The sequence below is a fragment of the Typha angustifolia genome, chromosome 11 (genome assembly GCF_048772165.1).
Source record: "Typha angustifolia cultivar Huaian chromosome 11, ASM4877216v1, whole genome shotgun sequence".
NCBI lineage: Eukaryota > Viridiplantae > Streptophyta > Magnoliopsida > Poales > Typhaceae > Typha > Typha angustifolia.
The window spans coordinates 4,274,097-4,297,476 of NC_133249.1; the positions used below are offsets into that span (position 1 = coordinate 4,274,097).

Below are 23,380 nucleotides of genomic sequence, written 5' to 3' on the forward strand. Positions count from 1 at the left end.
GAGAAAGAATTGCTCGTACAGTCGTACTTAGATATATCATTAATTCAATTATTATTATTATTATTATTATTATATATTCTAACCCCATTTATACCTCTTAATTAGTTCCCCATGAGAGGCTTATGCAATTGTGCCATGATAAACCCCAAATTGGGATTATAAGAACTATTGGGTGCATTCTGAAAAGTACCGTTTCCCGAGTAAGCTCACCCGCCAAGGAGCCGCCTTGGCGCCAAAGTCCTCCGTTCCTTTCGTCGAACGCTCCGAAGGCGCTCCACAATGGCGAACTGCGGATACCACTCTCCTCAGTTATCCGAGGTTAGACTTCGTGTCCTTCTTCTACATCTCACTCGAATCCCCAAGCAGTGATCCCATCATCTCTTCGTTTGGGAATTTCTTCGAACAATTTGCCGCTTCTGTTGATGCTTCTTTTAGGTTTTGGTAGATTTCGGTGCTTTCTGAGGGATTCCAAATTGGGTATCCGTCTTCCAGTGGAACTTTCGGTTTCTTTGATGCAAGATCTAGATGTCGTGTTGCGTTTCCGTAGGATTTGATGCGTTTTGTTTGGAAACACAGTGATTGTTTATTAGTACAATTTGCGTTTGGAGAGAATCCTGTTGATGATTATAGAGGATTCTTTTGCATTACAGGACGCAGCTTGGCTTCCACCTTGGCTTCAACCCCATCAACTTCCTACTTTTAGGGATCATGCTGGAGATAATGGCAGCATTTCTTTGCTGCCTTCTGAGGTATGGGTTTAAATATCAATTAGAGACCTTAGTCATCTCCTCTACTTTTCTTATTAGAAATCTGATTTGTAGATTCACCTTTTTTTTTTTTTATGAATGAAAAGGTTTCTTAATCCATTATTTTCTTATATTATAGTCCACAGATCAAGCTAGAGATCTAGAACTGTAATTATCTACTAAGCAACTCCTTATTAGATTACAAGGAACTCTGGACTGTGGAATAAATATATTTAGTCTCTTATTTTTTAGTTATTACTCTTTTATAATTTCTAATATAAAGATTCTTGGTATTGTTTCTATCGTCATTTGTCAGGGTGTGTCATTTTTTGAAGAAAACATGCATGAGAAGCAGAGTGGCCACTGTTCCACAAGGAATGATGCTGGATATTCCAGTTTCTGTCTGTACTTATCTGGAGATGGCAATTCACCTAATGGGAATACTCCATCTTCTGGGAATGTATGTCTTCTAATATCATCTCTATTATCCATAACATCCTTCTTTATAAAAATGTCATTCGTCATGCATAGAAGCTGCCAAAATTTTGCCAGTACTTGTGTTGAAAATGTTGCTGAGAAAAGCTACTCTATGTAAATATATCTGCCCCTGTTACCTTATTAATTATTATGCAATGACCAGCTTGAATTGAGTAAAAAAATGTCTCAAGAAAGATATGCCCCTTATGTTCATTTCAGATTGGTTTCTCCTTTATAGATATCATTCCTTCCTCACCACTTAAGTACCTACTTAAACAATGTAACAATCACGCACTTTTAACTACATTATGGACACTAACGGCTGAAGACCTCTCTTGGAACCAGTTTTGCCATTTGTCCAATCTTATCATCCTTGAGGTCATTGGGCAATCTTTGCAATTCTGAAACTTGACTCATTTACATGCTTATGTTTTACTGCAAAAGTACTTGTGGGTTTCCTCTTCTTTACAGTTTTTAACTATATGATCTGTAGCACTGCAGGTTCCTTCACTTCTATAATTCGTCAGCTTCGGAGTTGTGTAGAACTTTTCTGAATGATTATCAGTTCTTGTTAACTCTAAGAATTTTGATGTTGGTAATAATCACAGTATAAGAAGATTTGTCATTTGTCAATAACTTACATTGACAAATTAATAAAAGGATAACATTCATTATAATTAAGTGTAGGTTACCGAGATATAACAAATCAAATTCTTTCCTGTGATATATACATCTGACTTTCTTCTCATTTTCTCCTTTCAACAGGCACTGAATTTTTCTCTGCATCTTTCATCAAGTGGTGCATCACAGCTATCCTCAGGTCAAGCTAATGATAGACCTCAAATGATCAAATTTGACAATGAAGGCTCATCAGGTGGACTTTTTATTGAAGCTCTAGCAGTTCAGAACAATGAAAATTTTCTTCATGAAGTGGAGAATGGAGCCCCTGAATCAGATGAGTCACTAGGAGGCTGCAAACCACCCATCAAAACAATCTTACAGCCCCTCGGCAAAACTGAAAAGAACAGTGGACAGAAATTTCTTGGAGAGGTTGATCCTCGGAAACTGAAGGCAGGCATTGGTGATGCAGTTGAGCTTTCAATTGCTGCCTCTGAAGCTATTGTAATTGCAGAGATGGTGTGCCATAGCTTACATTCTGATTCTTTACCAGCTGCTGCTATCTTGGAAGCTGCTCTCCGGCTTAAGCAAGCACGGAATCAATTCTTTCTGAATGACACAGAGGCTGATAGTACCTTCGTAGACCATGAAGTCGATGAGACCAATTTGCTTTTGGAGTTGGATGAAAATTCTATGTCAGATGCATTTCGTGATGTTGGTTTATCTTTTCCTCAAAGTATTCAATCTTCTGATAATTCATTTCATGGTGGACTGTCTTCTGATGATGCTGTCAGTTCAGATCCCAAACATTATCAGAATTCAAATACCAGTTCTTTGCCTCATCTGGGGACATATGTCCCAGAAAGCTTTTGTATGGAAACACAAAACGGGAACTTGAGGACTCAAGATACTGATTATATTGGAAACATTTCCCCAGCAAATCATGGAGCTTCTAGTAAGCCATTAGAAGATTTGCCTCCACTATTTACCTCTATGAATCAAGTGAAATCCTCCTCTTCTCAACCTTTTGCAAATTCATGTTCTGGAAATGAATATATAGCTCTCACACCAAACTTGACCCAGAATGCACATGCTTTAACTGGAATCAAGGATGACATGGAAGAAATTCATGATATTATTGAGGTAAACTAGAAATGTCCTTTTACGGTTTTACCAGCTAAACTCACTCAGTAAAATGGGATGTCATGAAAACTAAATCATATATTTTTCATTTTTCTTGCTTTACTTTGTCTAACATTTCTTATTGTTATACATTTTCTCTTTCCAAAAGGGTGGAGAATTCAATCTGCAAGGGGATGCAACTACAAAGAAGCACATAAGAGAAGTATTTGATCAGGAGACTAGCTTCATTTCAGAGTCCATGTACAGCACTGAGGGATGCCCTCTAGCTCAGAAAATAGAAGCTGACAATGAGATAATTGCATCTTCAAGCACGCCGTTAGTCGACACATGCAGATCTTCTAATAAGAAAATTGAAAAGACTGACGGAGTAGACTCACTAGATCACATTGCATTTCCTATCTTACTGTTAACTGAACCCATATGTTCTGTGGTGCCATGCAGCATATCTCTCAATGAGGTGCTTACTGATGATGGAGTCAACAAGAATGTGGCTGGGGAGGATGGTAAAAGCTTCATCAATCCTGAAAAAGCTGAGGACCAAATGTTGAATGGAGATGCTTTATCAGTTTTACAACAAGAGAGCCAGTCTCCTAAGTCTTTGGTTCAGAAAGAGAAATCTATTCGTCCAAAAGTTATTGCTGGAAGTTCTGGTTTGCCAAGACGGAAGAAGTTTAATTCTCTGAAGCCTTACAGCACGATAACACCTGCTTTGGACATAATAGGGAATGGTGTCATTCCTTATAAATCAGTTGCATCTATTAATACGGCAACAAAGATAAGAGATATTGTTCCTTCTGAAGGGAACACTAACGATTTTGAGCACAATGATGAGGAAAGCAATGGACTTTCTGCTTTTGCAGAGACAAAGGATAATGATACTGCTTTTGTCGTTCCGCAGCACAAGAGTTTCTCAACACTCGTGTTTAATAACAAGAAGCGTCGCATTCAGGCTTGCAATATGATATCCAGCATCGATGTTGAAGATAATAGTTTGAAAGGACTATTAGCATTAGAAAAGAATAAATATAAGAATTCCACAAGTAAGCCTAGACGTGGAAACCTAACCAAGATTCTGTCAAATGTTCCTTTACAAACAACTTTGCCTTCTATTCCTTCCGATAAGCTTGTCATTCAGAAGAAGAGAGTCCAGTTCTTAGAAGCTGAACATAATATTCGAAACGCCAAGATTAGCAGGCAGAAGTCTAATAGTGGGGCTTATCATAAGTTTTTTATTCTGCTGTTTAATTTGATTTTGGTATTTATGTTGATACATAATATTTTTGCATCAGAATCCTGACTAGGATTTTTTGTAGGTTCACAGTGCAGAACAAGTAAAAGAAAGGAGTCCAGCTTGAAGAAAAGGTCCGGAAATGGGAAAGGAAAATCCAACATTTTGAAAAGTTGTTCCAGGTCAAATGCAGAAGAAATGATATTTCAAGGAATAGAATTTTTGTTGACTGGATTTGCAAGTCACAAAGAAAAGGAACTTGAGGTATTAATCAGAAAGTTCGGGGGTTATATTCTTCACAAAGTACCGGCCTGCCCATCAAATATAAGAGGAGAGTTGATGAAATCTGCAAGCTGGAAGCCCCCAATAATACTGTCCCCTAAAAAGGTTTGTCATAGATTTCAAAAAATTGTGATTCTTGTCATTCTGATTATCAGCTAATCATAATTTCAAAACCGCTAGAGAAACTCAGCTTAATGAGCAACATGTAGAAAATATATTTGTAACTATCTACTTGTGGATTACAAAGTAGAAATTATGGGTAAATTCCTCTTCTTTCATTATTAAATTGAAAGGAAAGTCTTGTGGATAGTTTGTTAGATGCTTTTCCTGTTAGTACATTGTTTTTCTCATTTCTGACTAAAATAATATGAGGTTGCTTGAAAATGATTAAATCAAGTGCATGATCGATTATTTAATTGGTTTGTCATGATACTGCCAATTTCCTGCTAAATTAAAAAGATACTGTTACTCTTAATAGTCCCATAATTCTCAAAATGGACATGTGGTGTGTATATGTAAGCCTGTATTGTTTCTCACATTTGTAGAAATGATCAACCTTTTGTTCTATATTCTCATGGTGATGTCCTTTAGTTATGACTATGAATACCCACAAAGGAAGAGCATTCTGAGTAATTTGTTTGGATTGCTTTTGAAGATTAAAGAGGTCATCTGACAAAAGACTAGAGCGCATGTGTGTGCTTTGACTATGCATGCATCTTTGACTACTCAACACCCTTGTTTCCCAGCACATTCACATGTATAATATATTTACGTGCAGCATCACAGTAATCATATCATTGTCATTCAGATATGACCTTGGGATCTGGACTTTTAAATGTAATTAGTTAGTGAAAATCAGTAAAGGCATATACACATTATATTATCCTCTGGAAAAGATATCTTCCTTTATATCTGTTGGAGATTCTTTTGTGTTTCAAAAAGCACGGAACACACACACATTTATATTATCATCCAAAATAGATATCTTCCTATACTTTCATTGGAAATATTTTTTCGTACTTCCTCAGTTAAGGTCTCTAGATCTGCTAGAATAACCTAATATATGTGAAAGCTTTTGCATTAGCTTGGTGATTGACTATGTCTGTGCCACATATGTTAAGACAGGTATCAACTAATAAGTTCCTATATGGCTGTGCAACTGGTGCCTGGATGTTAAATGCTCATTGGCTTGTTGATTCACTCCGCGCTGGTTCATTATTGACTCCTTGGAAGTAAGTAAAACTTTACAGAATTAGTAGGCTTAGTAATCTTGCTTTATGACATACTCGTTAGTTATTACCTTTTATTATCTACCTACTTTTCAAAGTAAATATATAAAAGAAATGAGATTTATTCCATTTTCCCTCCATTAGTTTGTATCTCCTGGTGTGCTAGTGATCCACCAAGATTTCGTGCATGCTTAAGTCCATCTTAGTTTTAGATCTTCTATCTTCATACATTCAAAGTTGAGTTATAAACTGCAGCTGGACTTGATCTATGCTATGCTTAGGTGACAAGGTTAGCATCCTTGAGCAAGATTGATAACTGCTTTGATCATCATAACAAACTTACCCTGTTGCAGTAACTGATTCAATCAACTAAAGAATGATGATCTGGCAGTACAAGCAGTGCAATTTTTTTCGTTTCTGTACTCTAGAATTAGTGTCAATGCATTTGTTTGCCTACTTTATTGATCTAGATAAAGAAACTTATTTTATAGTGTCCGTAGATAATTACACTAAGACCTATGAGCTGTTGTTTGTTTCCACATACATCCCTTATTTTTTTTTGCACAATGATTCTCGAAACCAATGATGGTCGTGCTAGCGGCATACTGGCATGTGTCACGAGGGGTGCCGCACGACACCTCTCCAAGCAGCTTTGCTGCTCGCCATAGATCAACCGTCATCGTTCACCGTTCATCGTCGTCTCGTTGCCCCCGAGTCGCCAATCGCATGCAACGGGATGCCCTAGGCTAAGGAGGAAGGAGTGGCAGGGTGGGTTGGATCAGGTGAAATAAAAACTTAAGTGCAGATCTGGAGCCGGCTGACGAGACGATGATGAACGGTGATGATGAAGTCGTTGAGAAGCGGGGACAACTGGTCTATGACGAGCGGCGAGTGGTAAAGGTGAGTAGTCTTCCTCGTCTTTTTCTCTTCCTCTCTTGCGGCACGTGTCGTGCCAGTTTGTGGTCAGCAATACACATGCCTTTGGCACGGCCATCCATTCTCGAAACTATGCAAAATCTCTCACCTCCCAATAGTGTTAATAAAAAATATAAATAATTATTTACCATCAACTTTGCTCTCATTTTGTTCCGTTGAAATAAGAGTAAAGTTGTTCTTAGGGAGTCTAAAATTGATCATGTGCCACTTGCATATTATTTTTAATGGAAGAATCTAAATGATGGCTAAAAGAGTGGGCATTTCAAAGGTTTTCTGTAGTTAAAGAAGTCAATATGTCGCAAAAAATAAACGAGAGGGTTTATGTGAAATTTGGCAAAAGTTCAGAAGGTGTAAGTGTAATTATCCCTAGAGTTTACATCGCTTCTTGGGCAATATGAAATCATTGTCGATGACTTGACATGGTTTCTGTTATTGGATTTCATTTTCTATGAGCATTTAAGGTATGTACATTTAAGGTATGCATCAATAAGGTATGGATAACAAAAGATTAACTCTCATCCTTTTTCTCTTTCTGCAAAAGTAACTTGCTAAGAAAAATCCAGTGGTATTCTCTAATTCTTATACTGCTATCCTGTTGCTAGGTATCTAACTCGTCCAACTCAAGCCTTTAGGGAAAGCCGCTTGAGAATTGGAGAGCCGCTTTGCTTAGATCACCGCAGTTTCATCTTTGATGGTGTTGGGATATTGCTGAATGGCAAAGTCAGTTTCTGTTCCAAATTTTCTAATATTATAAAGGTAAATACAAATCAGCTGTCATTACAGCTGCAGTGAAATTTATACTAGATCGTTTGTCATGGTACCTTGTTATCATCAAATTCTAATTCCTCTGTTTATTGATTCTTAAATTTGTCCTATTCTGTTCTTTCTGTATGTTCCTCTCTGTCATCTAAAACTTTCTTAGTTAAGGACAATGTCCATGCTATGTGTAAAAGTAACTGCTACAATGAAGGAAAATTTCGAGCCTGTTGAATGAGATCATATAGGCAAATCAATAAACAATGAAGGCTTATTATTTGCAGAACAGATCCTATTTCTTGCTAATTTTACTCAAACCTCAGTTAATTTTGTTGTACAAGTATGACCTCCAGTTAAGTAAATAAGATCCTTTAACTTCTCTATATAGTTATATGTTGAGTAGATATGCAAGCTTGTCCGTTATAGGGAAGATGGGAGGAACTAAATGTAAAATAGCTTATACCTTACAAATTATGTCTGAGAAGATAGAAGCATATGATCACCAAGTTCTATTGCTTTTGCTATTTCAAATGATATAGAAGGGATGTTTTTTAAAACTGACATTCATTTCTGGAATTATATATTTCTCCAGTTCATTTTGCTTACTAAACATATAAGTGCTTTTAAATTTTAGCTGATTCTCTCTTTAACTAACCAAGGATCGGAAGAGATTTATTTTTTATTTTTGGTCAAACTAAGAGCCTTTTGATACTAATCCTTTCAAACAGCCATCAGATTTAATTGAAACCAAATTTCCTAATCATAATTGTCGGAAACAAATCAAGTTCAAGTTTTTAGTTACATTTTTGCTCTGAATAACACTGAATAAATGCACTTTTCATGTTGTTTCACCAAAATATATTGATGCCTCTTTGAACTGTGATATTTTGTCTCATTTTGGCTGCTAATTTCCAATTTATTCTCATCTTTCAGCATGGAGGAGGTCAAGTTTTTACATCTATACAGCAATTAGTTCAAAGCTTGAAGGTTGGGAATACTATACAGGGTGCTATTCTTGTTGAAAATGAGGCAAGTGTGTCACGTCACCTGAAACACTGTGGTTTAGAGTACAATATACAGACGATCGTAAGTATTTCCTTTACATAGATAATCGTGGAAGCTAACAATGATGCTTTTTATTTTTACTTTCAAATGAGGGAAGTAGCTAACTAGGCCATTTAGTGTCTGACCAAATTTAGTGCCCCTAGTTGGTATTTTTGTTCTTATTATTACACCAATGAACAGTAATGGTGACATTATAGACATCTCTTCTTCCTCAATCGATCTAACATATTTGTCCTTTCAATTTATTCATGCAGCCGGCCAGCTGGATCATAGATGTCCTTTTCTCTGGTAAACTGGTACCTTTCAAGAAGGATACTTTTTCACCATTGCATGGAATTAAGATCACAACATTCCCTCAAGAGCAACCAATTGATATGACTCAAGAGATATGATCTGTCAGCTAAATAGATATAGACTAGCTCCACTACTTCACAGAGGTAACCTATCTTTCATTGTTATTTACTTTACCAAATCATACGCTAGAGGTCTCTTATTATTCATCTTATGTTTTGGCTAAGTCGATCTTGTGACGATATTTAATACTAAATGGACATTGGTGGATTGACATGGGCAGGCCAAGAGGAAAATGCATAAAACCCGCACCTTTCCACAGTTTCAGCATACACGATTGGCCACTCAAACAATACTAGGGCAGACTAATACCTCATTTCACCTTTGAAGCATAGAAAATAGACATTAAAATCCCAAATGTAGAGTTAATGCACTGGTATGTCAGTTTACCAAAACCCAATACAGCCCGAAGCATTTTTCTACACCTATGGTTTGATCAGCGATGCATCTTTACACTGTCAGGAATTACTGCAATCGGTTCTCTTCAAAATAATATGAAGCAGCTAACAGGTCACACATGAATCAACTCCATGCATGGGTTCCAGTAACTCAAGGTTCCTTGATATACCACGACAGGATATTCCACCATGCAGTTCTTCTTCTTGTGGCGTTTGTAATCACATCCATCGAAGCTAAGATAGTACGATGTCAAGGCTGGCTTCTTCTCAGAATGAATGCTCTTTGAACCCTGCTGTCGAGTACTCTTTCTTGTAAACCTTCACTGTAAGTTTTTATTTGGAATATATATCAATAGGAGCAGACGAGTGTTCTTCTGGCAAGATGTGCATCTGCCATTGATCTGATTTATAAATATACAAGAGGGTTCTCTTATTTTTCGAGAATTTGTATACACTTGGCATACACATCCAAGGATCAGAATGGTCTGCAGATGCACAAGATGGTCGTTTTGTCCAGTCTTATTATCAAATATGGAATTTGGATCTATAATTATTTATCCATGCACTTCCAACATCAGTTTCAGAAAACATCTACGTCCATATCGAATTTTCTTTTCTTTTTTTTTCTTCTCCTTCCAAACAATACACCCAAATAAATGGGTTACGTATTTATTCACTAATTAACATATATTTTGCATATGTATATAAAAATCAACATCTTGAGTTAGTGGGTATGCGTATATATGAAAGCATTATTACACCAAAAATCGTTGAACAATTGGGGCATCCACGTGGAGTAGTCTGGTCAGAACTAAGGTGGTCAAAAATTCACTATGCATATATGTGGTTGAGACTTGAGACCACCCATCCTTTCCTTTGTATCATCAACCATTCCCTTCTACTTTTCCAGCCAACAATAGCATTACTAAATGCTAGCGTGCCGCATCTTGACACGTTTCAGTACGCCATTCGAAAAGGTTAACAGACAGTGCCCCTCTCTCTCTCTCTCTCTCTCTCTCTCTCTCTCTCTTATTTATTCCTTACTCGATAGATAGATAGATAGATAGATAGATAGATACATGGGATCACATTCCGACATGTACCCGAATATGTCGGATACCGGGCGAGACGGGATCTATGTCCCCTGCCTGGTTAATCCCACCTCCACCTCCACCTCCAACTCCACGTCCATCTCCATGCCGCCTGGCTACTTCACCGCCTCCTCCTCATACCCAAAAGTAGCAGATCCTACCTCTGCCGCCGTCGCCGCCGCGGTCGATAACCGAGCACTCCTCGCGTCGCAGAACCACCGGGAGGCCGAGAAGCGTCGGAGGGAGCGCATCAAGTCCCACCTCGATCGCCTCCGATCAATCCTCGCCTGCGAACCCAAGGTTAAAAAGAAACTTCCTCTCCTACTAGCAAAGAAAAAGATTTTTTAAATAATAGGGATTTAATCAGTGTTGGTTATATATGTAGTAGAAGACTGATGTATGGTCACAATCATATGATTGATATTTGATAGCCGATATGAAATTTCTAGGGTTAGGGTTTGTTAGAATGCACTCAGTTCTATATGAAGTTGTCGTCGTCTTCTTCTTTTTTTCCATTCTAGAATTTAGATCTCATATACTACTACTCAATCTTAATATATATAGATAGACAAGGCTTCTCTACTAGCCAAAGCCGTAGAAATCATGAGAGATCTGAAGCAGCGGATCTCCGACATCACCAGCAACCCGTTATTCTTAATCCCGACCGAGACCGACGAGATCGTCGTGCTCCCCTCCACCGCCTCCCCCGCCGCATCCGCCGCATCGACCAGCCAAAGACTAGCAGTGTTCGATGCGTCGATCTGCTGCGACGACCGATCCGACCTGCTTCCCGATCTCATCGAGACGCTGCGGTCGCTCCGCATGAAGATTCTGCGCGCGGAGATGGCGACGATGGGCGGAAGAATGCGTAACCAGCTCCTTCTCGCAAGAGAGGATGACGAGGAGACCGACGATCCGATTACCGGCGGTGAATTCTTGAGGGATGCCCTAAAGAGTCTAGTGGACCGGCCGTCGCCGGTGGAGAGGTCGAAAAGGCGCAGAGTAGCGGAGATGACCTAGAACTAATTAAAGGTAAGTGTGTTTGAGCTTAATCATTTTCTTACTTGCTAATTAATTAGTAGAAAGAGCTGTTAGTTTACTAATTAAGAGACAAGCTACAGGCATGATTACTAATAATATGCGCATTGAGTAGTATATATTTAGTCTACATATTTAATTATCCAAAAGTTAGAGTAAAAGAAAACCAGGCTGTTGATGTTCAAATCTATTTAACCTAGAGTCTTTAACTTCAATTCAAGCAGCTGTTTGTCTAGAATAGTTTATAAGGCTATTGTGAGGAAGCTCAGAAACCCAGGTGGTGGTGGCTGTTCTTTTTCTTCTTCTTTTCTGGGAAATGGTTTGCTACTTGTAAAGCAGACAAATAAAGTGCATGTACGCATGCATGCCCTCCTCTACTTAACTGCTTAATTCTCTTTCCTTTATAGGACTTTGATGAACTGATGATGATCGAGCTAATTGAGTTTCAGTTTGAGCAACACCAAATCTTCTTGTAGCTAGCGTGGTTTAATACAGAAATTAGTGTTATTCCATGTAGTGTAGTGAAAATTAGAGAACGAGGCAAGAACTAGGTAGCTGACATGCATGTAGAGATGGAGATAGTGGAGATCTGCATGCCTTTGCTTTGGCATTTGTAGTCATTGCCTAAGTTCTGAGAGTCTCGATCGTGTCAACCTTATTGAAACCCTTGTACTTTTTGTAGAACAGATAGATAGATAGATAGAGAGAGAGAGAGAGAGAGAGAGAGAGAGAGAGAGAGAGAGAGAGAGAGAGAGAGAGAGAGAGAGAGAGAGAGTGGGGTTGAGGTGCAGTGGACTGGGTGGGCTTTCTCTGGCGCGCGTGCTGGGCTTTGTCAGAGCTTGCAATGATTACATATATTTCTCATAATGAACTCATGCGTTGCAGGCAAGGCTGGAGGAGGAGGAGGGGGGGGAACTGGAATGAACTTAAATGTTCTTCTTTTGAGTGGTGTAGAAACTTAGTACTGAGATATTAAAATCAGAATCAAACTACCTCTTAACTAAATATATATATATATAATTTCACCACTGAGAAGCAAATGCTACCTTGGTTTTTAAAGAGAAATGTATGAATAAAAAATATAATATTTGAAGGAGAGATTCCATTACAAGATAGAAAATAATTCTACTGTAGCACCATGGTTCACTCTTTTCTTTTAAGAATTCTCTCTCTCTTTTATTTGAGATATGAGTTTTTGCTTCAGCAAAAACCTCGAGCATTTTTAGTATTATAGAACTCAGGTTTTGGAAAAAAAAAAGGTCATTGGTAAATGAATCCCGTCTTATTCCTTTGTGGTGAAAGTTACAGTAAAAGGCAAGGGTTGATTTAGATAGTTAAAAGAACGAGGTGTTGAAACAAATATAATACAAAAGGAGGGGAGTTAAGATAAAAAAATATCTTTTTAATGGCCAATCCTCTATCAATAGAAAAACACTCATTGGCACCGGATTGACCGAGGCCAAGAATCATACACAGGAGTTTATCAAGTTTTGGCATACACGTAGGAGTTTCTTAAGATATTCCATCCTACTATTTCGTGTGAAAGTTAATCTAAGATGTTTTTTAATGACTTATAACATAAGACAGATGTTGATTTAGACAGGAAAAATTGTCGAAATGGAAATAATATATAAAAAAAGAGAGTTAAATAAAACTATATTTTTATTAGATAACTAGATTATTCCTCCCATCAAGTGAGATATATAGAAGCTTATTAAAGTACTAAGCCGTCTAATGATAATTCTAAGTCGATGTGGTGTCCAAAACTTATCTGAGTCAAATGCGGCCGAGCTAAGTCAGAGTGCTTTAAAACTGGTGCTGAATCAATTAATATCCTGGGGATTCTAACTTGAACTTAAAACTTAGATATATAATTCGAGCAGCCAGCCCGAGTGCATGAAGCTCCATGTTTAGCTGCAGCTTCGATACGATTAATGAAACAAAACAGTAAAAAATTATGGATAAGGACGACGTACCCCCCACCCTATCCTATTTATTTTTCTCTCTCTCTCTCTCTCTCTCTCTCTCTCTCTCTCTCTCTCTCTCTCTCTCTCTTCCATATCGATGTCAGAATCTAACGCTCGATCTTCTCTTTCCAGTACGTACGTACCACACGAGATCTTATCCTCTCGGCTCAAAACTTATATAATGTAGCGATTAATCTTTGGTCCTTTTAGTTCCTAGGCAAATAACGTTGATGAGGGGGCATTTCCGGTATTATATAAATCGCCTGCCATGCATGCAAGAGGCCCCCCCCCCGCCCCCCCACCCAGCTCGACACATGTCACTCCGCTTTCAATTCCCCATACCCAGCTATGAGCTCAGTAGCTCACCCCCCCCCCCCCCCTCCTTCCCTCCGGCGCCGAGGAGGTGGCACTGCCCGTAATTTACTCAAAGCGCAGTGGCATTCCGAAAACCCCTCGTCGCTCCTGAGGGGCTCCTTCTCTACCACTGGTCACTGCTGCCTTCGAGCTTCCAGAGTGGCACTCCGCTTTCACTGCAAATAAGTACTATCACTATCTCTGGTTTTAAAAGAAAAACTTTCTCTCTTCTTTGGTTTCTCCTAAAGAGGAGGTGAAACGGGATGGGAAACGCGGCCGCGAAGCAGGCGCAAAACGGAGGCGGAAGGCCCTCGGTTGGACGGACGGTAGGTTCCCTGCCGGAGAGCCCTCGGTGGTCCCCGTTGCCCTCCGTGTTCGCTCCTCAGGTGTTGAGATGTCACTCTCTCTCTCTCTCTCTCGAGCTACTTTTCCTCCTCTTCTTGTCGGTTAATTTGATCTGTTTTTGGTTCTTATGAATTGGGTGGTGATCAAAATGTCGCCTTTTGGGTTTAGTGGATGTGTTCTGTTGCATGTTAAAGGCCTAATCTTTTTGTGATATCTAATTTTTTATGCTGTCAATTTGGATACTTTGACCTTAATGCAGTTGAAGTTTGTAGTATATTAGAGATGTGGAATGCTAGGAGTCCCTTTCTGCTGGTCGTACTACGAGATTGAGATACCTAAGGAGTTAATATGAACTTAGGAAAGTACCTTTTGATGTTTGGATAGTGAAGTAGTGAGAGTTAAGCCAACTGGTGGTGAAGACTGGAGAGTGCATTCTTCATACAAATAGTAGGAGTTTGTATGATTTTAGGGATAATTGCTGCCCACTTCTCTTTATCTAGTGTTAAGTTTTGCTCGATATCAAATTTGTATTGAATCTTATGTAGGAATCATTATAAATGGCCATTGGTTCTGATACCATGTACAGATGGTAATGGTTCTCTGTGCCCTGTAGCCATGAACTTGTCCCTCCAACCAGGAAAGAGCAGGGACGCTGTCTTTGTATGTGTCATGTTAACATTTCCAAGGGGCACAAACTACTCGAAAATCGATACGCACATCGTTCATACTTCATGATACTTATTTGTTGATGTATGTTCCTTCTTTCTGTTCATTTCCTAATGCAAAAGAAAAGCGAGCTGCAAGAACCTGGAATCAGGGGAAGAACAGTGAAAGAAAAGTTTTAGTTTGTTGGAATCTTACGATTTTTCTTATCTATCATAGATATTTATTCTGTATATTTCAAACCCTTTTAATTCAGGTACAATCAGTTTTAAATGGATAGAACATTGCCCTTACTCAGAGTGCTACTTCCATTTAGCTGCAAATTATATTACGAATAGTTTTAATTAGGTAAGAACAGTCATTCATGCAGAACTTTCTCCCTCTGTGGCATTTTATTCATTATAGCTTTGCTGTCTTTGGGTAGGTTTCAGTATTGAAATCAATTAAGGTTAGATGCTTTATTTTTAATAATTATTAGTCTAGGCGTTCAACATATTCTTTCTCCATGTTCATCTTCTTTCCTCAGAGGACTATTTCTATTTTCTACTTCCTGGTTGTGATTTGTGAAGTTGAGGGATATACTTCTCCAGCCTTGTGTAGACAAATAGTATGTCCTTTGAGTGGCTCCTAGATTCTAATACGTCGATAGTGCTTTTCTTGGAAATTTGGAAGAATGGAACAAAAGATGGAGTAATTTCTCGATACTAACTTTTGTTTACTATATATGTCACTAGGAACTTTAAGAATAGAAAGTGTGGGACTTGATAAAAATGATCTGTAACTGTTGATCGATTTCTAACATTATGCCCGATTAAAGGTTTTCGATTATAAGATAAAATGCGTTCTTCTATTTGAAAAAAATTCGTCGAAGGACACCTCTTGCTTCTTTTTATTTTTGAAATGTTTTGGATTGCAGGTTCCAGTAGCACCACTGCAGAGACCAACTGATGCTCCTTTGGTTATTAATCACAACAACTCCAGCGAGCCTTTTGATTCGCCCAGGGAAAGGGGAATTCCGACTCTGATTACATGGAGCCATGGAGGAAAAGATGTTTTGGTGGAAGGATCTTGGAATAACTGGTCCTCAAGGTGTATTTCCTCAAGAATGAAACCTACTACTTCATTGTCATAGATTTCCAATTTCTTTTCATTTTGATAGTACTAGTATATTATGAATATACTAAAGGCTCTGATCTGCATATGAGGATCTCCACTCCAGGAAGGCCTTGCAGAGGTCAGGCAAAGATCATACCATCCTGTTGGTCCTTCCATCTGGAGTCTATCACTACAAACTTATCGTCGACGGTCAATTCAGATATATCCCGGATGTTCCTTACACAACTGATGAGAGTGGCCAAGTCTCTAACATCCTTGATGTTCATGTGAGTGACATACCAGCAAACCTTTCTACTTCTGCCTTAAAAGTACTTGAATTACCAGATTATAATTCTCTACAGCTGAAAACTTTGTTGCTCCCTTGTTCAGCATTATGTTCCAGAAAGTTTGGATAGTGTATCTGAATTTGAAGCCCCTCCATCACCTGAGTCCAGCTATGGACAACCGTTCCCTGGTGACGAGGATTTTGCGAAGGAGCCACCTGATCTTCCACCGCAGCTGCTCGTCACGGTCATCGGCTCCCAAGACAGTGAGTCCTCCCCTAAGCCGCAGCATGTCATCCTTAACCATCTCTTCGTGGAGAGAGGATGTGCTTCACAAGCTCTGCTGGCCCTTGGCCTGACTCACAGGTTTCAATCCAAATATGTAACTGTGGTGCTCTATAAACCATTGAGGAAGTACTAGAAACAACAAGTTAGTTAAAATAACCATGAAACTTCCTCCTTCCACTATGTATAAAGATATTGCAGTTGCTCTATTTATAGGGCTCTGTTCTGCTACTCTGAGGTCGTTCCTTTCATTCAAGCTTCCTCTCTTGAGATTATATTAGTCCATCTGAAACTCTATCAACCAGGGAGTAGGAAATACTTATGATATTCTTTATATTCAAATATTTGTGCTAATTAATAGTTCGGATCCGTGGCGCAATGGTAGCGCGTCTGACTCCAGATCAGAAGGTTGCGTGTTCGATTCACGTCGGGTTCAATTTACGAATTTTAATGAACTCTGATTGAATATATTTTTTTTTTTATTTGGAATTTAATGCATGTCTTGATACGTGATGAATTCTTCGACATAATGATTGAATAAATTTACGCTAAATGAATTCTTCCCTACATCCTCCACCGTAGTGATGTCTACCGATTGGGTGGCATGAGTGATCCGTTGTCTATAGCCGTGTTGATCATTATGTTGCTCCTCTACCTCTTTCCGATACCACTTCAACAGTCGTTGGAATTACAGTCATCCTATTGGTCGTTGTCGTTGTTCCTTCTCTTTTCTTTTGAGTTTTATACTTCCATATAGTTTCGACAAAGCCATATAATTTCAACCCATTTATGTTTGTATTCTTAGAGTTAATTTTGTTAAAGATTTTTAGACTCGTCGAGCTTCTTATTTTTCATTTTCCTAATTGCTGCTAAGAACGACCAAATGGAAAACTTGTTTTCAGAGTCGATGTCCTACCTCCTCCGTTTCTTATTACATATAGTGCTTATAATTATTATTTATTTGATATTATGTCTTATTATTTTTTAGTATATATTTATGTGAGGTTTATATCTATGGCCATCCTCTTATCTCTCTTCTACTATGAAATTGTCTTTCAACATAAGGGATTACAGTGGATGAGCCAAAAAAAAAAAAAAAACTCTTGTTGGCTCTGAAACCTCCCAGTCGACAATGTCAACTAATGGATCAGAGGGTGGAGAGAGAAGTATTTGGTAGAAATAATATAAACCTTTCTCTCAGAAAGGAAGAATTTACCCAATTCTTAATGTCTCATCGATCAGGTATGCACGCACATCGCTATCCTCGTACTCCCTTGCAGAAGTAAGCAGAGCCATCCAACTATGGGAAAAAGAAGAAGAAAGAAGTTTGCTTCCTTCTATGATCATCCCACTATATTGCTTGCCAAACTCTTTCGGCACCATTTTTGCCTAAACCTTAGCATCTATGTAATCCAAACAATGGCTTAAACAAAAGAAAGACTTGTACTCTTGAACTAATGATTTCATGCTTCCTATCGATCAAAGCAACGTTGACCCAAATCCACAAGTTGGTCTCTGGTTGAGGTCAACCTGAGTCCTTGATTTAAAGCAAAGAAAGAGCTAGAGCCAAGCAAGCAAGCAGCTGGGATATACTTTGAAGCAAAACAAAGGCATTACTTTTACGCAACTCTACTATAACCAAAATAACTAAAATCTACCATCTATTTTGTGATATATATATATATATATATATACTTGGTTGTTTGCAATCTCTCTATATAAGTTAAGTTATATATCTCTGAGCAATCTTGTGATCATATCTTTGTACGTAGTGTTTATTTTCCATAACAACACAGTAACAGTATTCGTGATCATCATGGAGGAGGGGAAGAAGAGGTTGGCCACCATGGTCGGGTGCAACTACGCCGGAACTCGTTACGAGCTCCACGGCTGCATCAACGACGTCGAAGCCATGCGCCGCGCCCTTGTCAACCGCTTCGGCTTCCGGCCCGAGGACGTCGCCGTCCTCACCGACGCCCCCGGATCTAGCCTCTTACCTACTGGCGTCAACGTTAAGCGCGCGCTCGCCGACATGATCGCCCGCGCCGAGCCCGGTGACGTGCTCTTCTTCCACTACAGCGGCCATGGAACCCTCATCCCCGCCGTTAAGCCGCATCACGGCCGGAGTGCTCGAGATGAGGCCATTGTGCCTTGCGACTTCAACCTCATCACTGGTGAGTAATTTTCATTTAACTAGTGACGTGATGAAGCCTTTGGGATTACTAAATAACACCCTGCGTTTAAGTAACTTTTGTCTTTGAACACCACGTACACGTAGACGTTGACTTCCGTGAACTCGTCGACCGCCTGCCGGCGGGAGCGAGCTTCACGATGATCTCCGACTCGTGCCACAGCGGCGGCCTGATCGACAAGGAGAAGGAGCAAATCGGCCCGTCCACCATCACCGCGAACCCCGATCCCCACCGCCGCCGTGCCCGAGCGATCCCCTTCGACTCCCTCATGAGCCACCTGACCTCACTCTCCACCGTCGACTCGCCGCACGTCGGCGACCACCTCGTGCACCTCTTCGGAGCCGACGCGAGCTCCAAGTTCTCGAAGAATATTCCTGCCGCTGGACGCTGCCCGATATCTCCTGGCAGCAAGGTCGGCGATGCCGGGATCCTCCTCAGCGGGTGCCAGACGAACGAGACGTCGGCCGACATGAGCCCCGGCGACTCGGGGATCGACGGGAAATCGTACGGGGCTTTTAGTAATTCGATCCAGATGGTGTTGAAAGAGCAGGAGAAGGAGGTGATTGGGAATAGGGAGTTGGTGATGAGAGCTAGAGAGGTGCTACGTGAACAAGGCTTCATGCAGCATCCTTGCCTTTACTGCAGCGACGTCAATGCCAATGCTCCTTTCCTTTGGCAATCTCAGCTGCCACAATCCAAATCCAATATGTAATTTATTTATTGTAAGATGGTGTGAATTGGTAACCAAAAATATTAAGGTAATTAAAAGATTACAACTCTTTTTATAGATTAACTGGACTATTCTTTTCCACCTAAAGTGTAATTTAAATATGCATATATAAAAGTACTTACAGTAAAAAATAACTATTCTTAAATAACAAAAAGAATAAGACCAAAATGTAGGTATAGAGATAGTGTCAAAGAGAGAGAGGGAGAGAGAGCGAAAGGAATGGGACAGGTCAGCCGATCGAGATTATAAAAGAGGCAGAAGAGCTCTACAAGAAACGATGCAATGAGGTTGATGCAGATGGAACCATTAATATCCCAGACTCTCTTAATCTGATGGCTCGCCCTAGATGGACACAAGAGGAGCCCAAGAAGGCATTCCAAGTTCTTGATAATTTAAGGACCAGAATAGGTTCATCTCTCAGCTGTTCGAGGCTCGTCTCTCCCGTGTTGAAGATTCTTTGTCCAATCTTCTTTCTGGTTGAAGGGCAAGCTCGCCAGGGCTCTCTTTTGAGAGGATTCTTCTCCTTTGCCTTCTTATCTTTTTCTATGGATCTTAGCTTTGACGCTTTATGTTGTTTGACATTAGGCTTACTGTTTAACAATGTGGTGCAATTGCATCATGAAGTTAGTGTTGCAGAGTGCGAAAGAAAGGGTTTTTGTATGCTCTTTAGACTCTGTCGTAACTATCTGTAGCAGAATCGCGTCGTCAAAGTTTAAAAATGATGCTATGTTGTTTGAAGTTGTTCAAACATTCTAAGCTTGTTGGGTCAAACTTTAAACAAGTTTTCTCCACCATATTGAATTCAAAATCGTGAGAGCACCGGTCAATTTTCAAATGAAGATTTGAAGATCTGAGTTTGAATTTGTTCAAACTTATTTTAATCGTTTAAAATTATTTAAATAAATTTATAATGAAAGTTACCCAAGAGCTTATGAAAATATTCAAGCTCGATTCTTTGAACCTTGTTTAAATAAATTTTGAACAAAAATTACTAGTAACATAGTTTGTTTGAACAAAACTTACGAAGAGCAATTAAGGACAGCATTAGAAGTGCGATTAGGACCAAAGAAAAGCTAACATGTTTGGGGACTATAAAAGAAACAATACTAGGGTGAAATGAAGTCACCTCCCTCCAAAGACTATTGAGGCCTCTAGAAGGGCATCTAATAGAAGAGATAAGTTTGGGGTTTCCAAGGGATTAAATGCCCAGAGGTAATCATGTTAATAGATTACAACTCTTTAATACAAATATCTTGTATAGATTTGTTGGATTATTTGTTTCAACTTTAAATCCAATTAAATATGCATAAAAGCACTTACAGTAAATGAAAATTAAATTATTCATAAAATAATAAAAAGAATAAGACAGAAATGTGTAATAAGATCAACATGTAGGTAGTGATGTGTAAAAAGAGACACGAAGGGAAAAGGTCAGCCGAGATTATAGAATCTATCTAAATCTCTATCGATCTCGAGGAGTCCAACTTCGATAGCTCTGAAGAAGCGACCATGGCGGAGCAGCTAACAGACGAGCAGATCTCCGAGTTCAAGGAGGCCTTCAGCTTGTTCGACAAGGATGGAGACGGTAAAGTCCTTCTTCCTTCCCTTAGATCACCATGCGTGCTTTCTTCTGTCTCGATCGAGCTCCGTTTTGCCGAATCTGGTGCTCGATCCGATTGTTTCGGCGCAGGAAGGAGATCTTTTGGGGGATTTTGAGTTATTTGGTTGGGAAATGGATCTGAACACGGACTCTTCCCGCTTTTGCTAATTGTTAGGGTTCTGCTGTGTACAGCGATAAGAAGCTGGTGAATCTGTAACTAGGGCTTCGTCTCTTAGTTGTTGACTTGTTATCTATTGCGTAGTTTGATAAGTTTCAAGGCATGCTTGTATCTTTCTATTGCTGATAGAATAGAAATTATTTGCGTGCTTTGAAGCCATACTATGAGTCAGTAATTGGTTCATTGAAATACCTGTTTCGTTTTCTGAATCGGATTTTTGACTTCTAACTTGATTAATATGGAGTGGTTCTAGATTATGCAATATAGAAGCAGTCGATTGTATTAATCCTTTATAAGAGTTGCAAATTGAAGAACTACTATATCAAAGGATCGGAAATGGGAAGTCAAGTGCTATTTGAAGCCTTTTTAGCCATTTTACCTCATAAAAGGTAATTAAAACATACTTTGAAAGTGTAGAGTCCCCGTATTTGGGGAAAGAATAATGTCATCTCCGATTTACTACGCTGACATGAGCACATATATGTTGCTGATATAATAATTATATTTCTTTTGTGCCCTTAGGTGCTATGTCTAATTTCGAATCAGATTTTATGGTCAATCTCTATAAGCTTATCCTGTAACTTATATGTTGTTTGAAAGCTACTCGAAGGATCCAACAGATAGCTATGATCTGTTGGTTCAGTATCTTGCTGTGGGTTTAATTTCTATGGTCTTTGATTCTGGACTCTTTGTGCAATGTTTGCATGCTACAAGTGATTCATCATAGTGTTTGCCATGTCTAGTACACATTAAGCCCTGTTTGGTGGATGCGCATGCTAAAAGTCCTGTAGGATTCTTAGCCCGTAAGACTGAGGTGATGCTTGTCTTATGTACTGGTTTGGTCAAATCTGTTGTGTCGTTGTTAGGTTTAACTCATGTAATTCTTGTGGTGAGAATCTCTGGTCGCACTCTTGATCTTCTATTTCCCAGATTTTAAAGTGTACACAATATCCAAGTTCAAGTTGCCTTACTTTAAAGTTCAACTAATGTTCTCTTTATGCGATCTAAGATCATTTTGTCTTGGCAAAATTTTGTACAGGTTGCATCACAACCAAGGAGCTGGGAACTGTGATGCGATCTCTGGGGCAGAATCCTACAGAGGCAGAGCTACAAGACATGATCAATGAGGTTGATGCAGATGGAAATGGAACCATTGATTTTCCAGAGTTTCTTAACCTGATGGCCCGCAAGATGAAGGACACTGATTCAGAAGAGGAGCTCAAGGAGGCATTCAGAGTTTTTGACAAGGATCAGAATGGGTTCATCTCAGCTGCCGAGCTTCGTCATGTCATGACCAACCTCGGTGAGAAGCTGACAGACGAGGAGGTCGAAGAGATGATCCGTGAGGCTGATGTTGATGGTGATGGCCAGATCAACTACGACGAGTTTGTCAAAATCATGATGGCCAAGTGAGGAGATCCCTCCAAAGGCACATAACTAGTACTATGTGCTTTCCTTGGTGCATATCTTATAGATAGCAATAATCTGGTCAGCTGTAGGTGTGGAAAGGGAAAGGCAACAAAAAAGGGTACTCTTTTGTCTTGGTTGTGTTCTATCCTGCACTGTATGCAGTCCTGTAACTCATGTTTCCTGTTCTTTCATCTTTGTCATTTCTTGTATCTTCATGTAGAGCTCTCCCTTTTGCTCTCTTTCTTGTTAAAACTATTTCAGATTTGCAACAGCAAAGTGTTCTTTTGGATGACTCTCTTAGTTAAAATCAATTTTCTCTTTCCTTTCTTGTGCTATGTTATTTATTACCTGTATAACTGTATTCATTCCATGTCCTTTTCTTCCTTTCATGTTTGTATGAACTGCGATACAAGTTGGGTATTTCTTGAACTGATGCTCTGCTCCTATTGCACGCACACAAGTTTAGTTGCATGTAACTGAGGATATCACTTATCCAGTTTGAGTTTCTTGGTATTCCCTGCATGTATATTAATATCGGAATGAGCTGGTGTGCGCGCAATTATGGACTTTCAAGGTAAATATACACACAATCCTGTTTCTTTATCTCGATTTGATGAGTTATTCCTGAGGGCTATCGAGGTGTTCCAGATTTTAGTAGAATAACTTTGTGAGGATTCAGCTGGTTATGATGCTCCTTGTGCGATAGTATTGATTCATATTTTTGTCAAGCAAAGACTATTTAAGCATGATGCTAAACTGCAGCTTGGAAGGACTTTGGAAGTGTGTCTACACAACACTCCTTTTCCCTTCCCTTATTACCCTGCTATGGGAGCTTTACATTTGGAACGACTGCAGTCAAAGTTAACTACACTCAGCTGTGTTATCTCCAAAAGGATGATCAAGGCAATTCATAAGAGAA

General features: G+C 39.3%; 5 protein-coding genes and 1 non-coding gene across 16 annotated transcripts; all 6 read left to right on the forward strand.

Moving 5' to 3' along the window:
* Window positions 1-197: 197 nt before the first annotated feature.
* Window positions 198-9,761, forward strand: LOC140771505 (uncharacterized). 9 transcript variants are annotated; one of them, XM_073113098.1, is made up of 13 exons: window positions 198-318; window positions 651-749; window positions 1,063-1,206; window positions 1,989-2,984; window positions 3,133-3,299; window positions 3,426-4,192; window positions 4,298-4,599; window positions 5,620-5,726; window positions 7,262-7,415; window positions 8,349-8,501; window positions 8,735-8,917; window positions 9,055-9,207; window positions 9,294-9,761. In XM_073113098.1, the coding sequence occupies exons 1-11, from the start codon at window positions 280-282 to the stop codon at window positions 8,870-8,872; spliced, it is 3,066 nt and encodes a 1,021-aa protein (XP_072969199.1). In that variant the 5' UTR covers window positions 198-279; the 3' UTR covers window positions 8,873-8,917; window positions 9,055-9,207; window positions 9,294-9,761. The 9 variants fall into 9 exon arrangements, with proteins under 9 accessions (XP_072969199.1, XP_072969196.1, XP_072969198.1 ...); XM_073113095.1 differs by having other exon boundaries at window positions 3,133-4,192; XM_073113097.1 differs by having other exon boundaries at window positions 3,133-4,192; window positions 8,349-8,444.
* A 513-nt stretch (window positions 9,762-10,274) lies between these two features.
* LOC140770546 (transcription factor bHLH106-like) lies at window positions 10,275-12,415 on the forward strand. 3 transcript variants are annotated; one of them, XM_073111778.1, is made up of 3 exons: window positions 10,275-10,620; window positions 10,885-11,352; window positions 12,244-12,415. In XM_073111778.1, the coding sequence occupies exons 1-2, from the start codon at window positions 10,309-10,311 to the stop codon at window positions 11,338-11,340; spliced, it is 768 nt and encodes a 255-aa protein (XP_072967879.1). In that variant the 5' UTR covers window positions 10,275-10,308; the 3' UTR covers window positions 11,341-11,352; window positions 12,244-12,415. The 3 variants fall into 3 exon arrangements, with proteins under 3 accessions (XP_072967879.1, XP_072967881.1, XP_072967878.1); XM_073111780.1 differs by lacking the exon at window positions 12,244-12,415 and adding an exon at window positions 11,766-12,126; XM_073111777.1 differs by lacking the exon at window positions 12,244-12,415 and having other exon boundaries at window positions 10,885-11,730.
* A 1,313-nt stretch (window positions 12,416-13,728) lies between these two features.
* Window positions 13,729-16,587, forward strand: LOC140770545 (SNF1-related protein kinase regulatory subunit beta-1-like). The gene is made up of 4 exons (XM_073111776.1): window positions 13,729-14,065; window positions 15,604-15,776; window positions 15,907-16,069; window positions 16,173-16,587. Exons 1-4 carry the CDS (start codon window positions 13,943-13,945, stop codon window positions 16,485-16,487), a joined length of 774 nt encoding a protein of 257 aa, XP_072967877.1. The 5' UTR covers window positions 13,729-13,942; the 3' UTR covers window positions 16,488-16,587.
* Window positions 16,588-16,715: 128 nt separating this feature from the next.
* On the forward strand, window positions 16,716-16,787 carry TRNAW-CCA (transfer RNA tryptophan (anticodon CCA)). Its single transcript has one exon. It is a non-coding gene; the product is annotated as a tRNA-Trp (tRNA).
* Window positions 16,788-18,088: 1,301 nt separating this feature from the next.
* On the forward strand, window positions 18,089-19,336 carry LOC140770732 (metacaspase-9). The gene is made up of 2 exons (XM_073111992.1): window positions 18,089-18,525; window positions 18,630-19,336. The coding sequence occupies exons 1-2, from the start codon at window positions 18,168-18,170 to the stop codon at window positions 19,253-19,255; spliced, it is 984 nt and encodes a 327-aa protein (XP_072968093.1). The 5' UTR covers window positions 18,089-18,167; the 3' UTR covers window positions 19,256-19,336.
* Window positions 19,337-20,699: 1,363 nt separating this feature from the next.
* LOC140771277 (calmodulin-1) lies at window positions 20,700-22,789 on the forward strand. Its single transcript, XM_073112755.1, has 2 exons — window positions 20,700-20,858; window positions 22,091-22,789. Exons 1-2 carry the CDS (start codon window positions 20,783-20,785, stop codon window positions 22,462-22,464), a joined length of 450 nt encoding a protein of 149 aa, XP_072968856.1. The 5' UTR covers window positions 20,700-20,782; the 3' UTR covers window positions 22,465-22,789.
* Window positions 22,790-23,380: the final 591 nt, after the last annotated feature.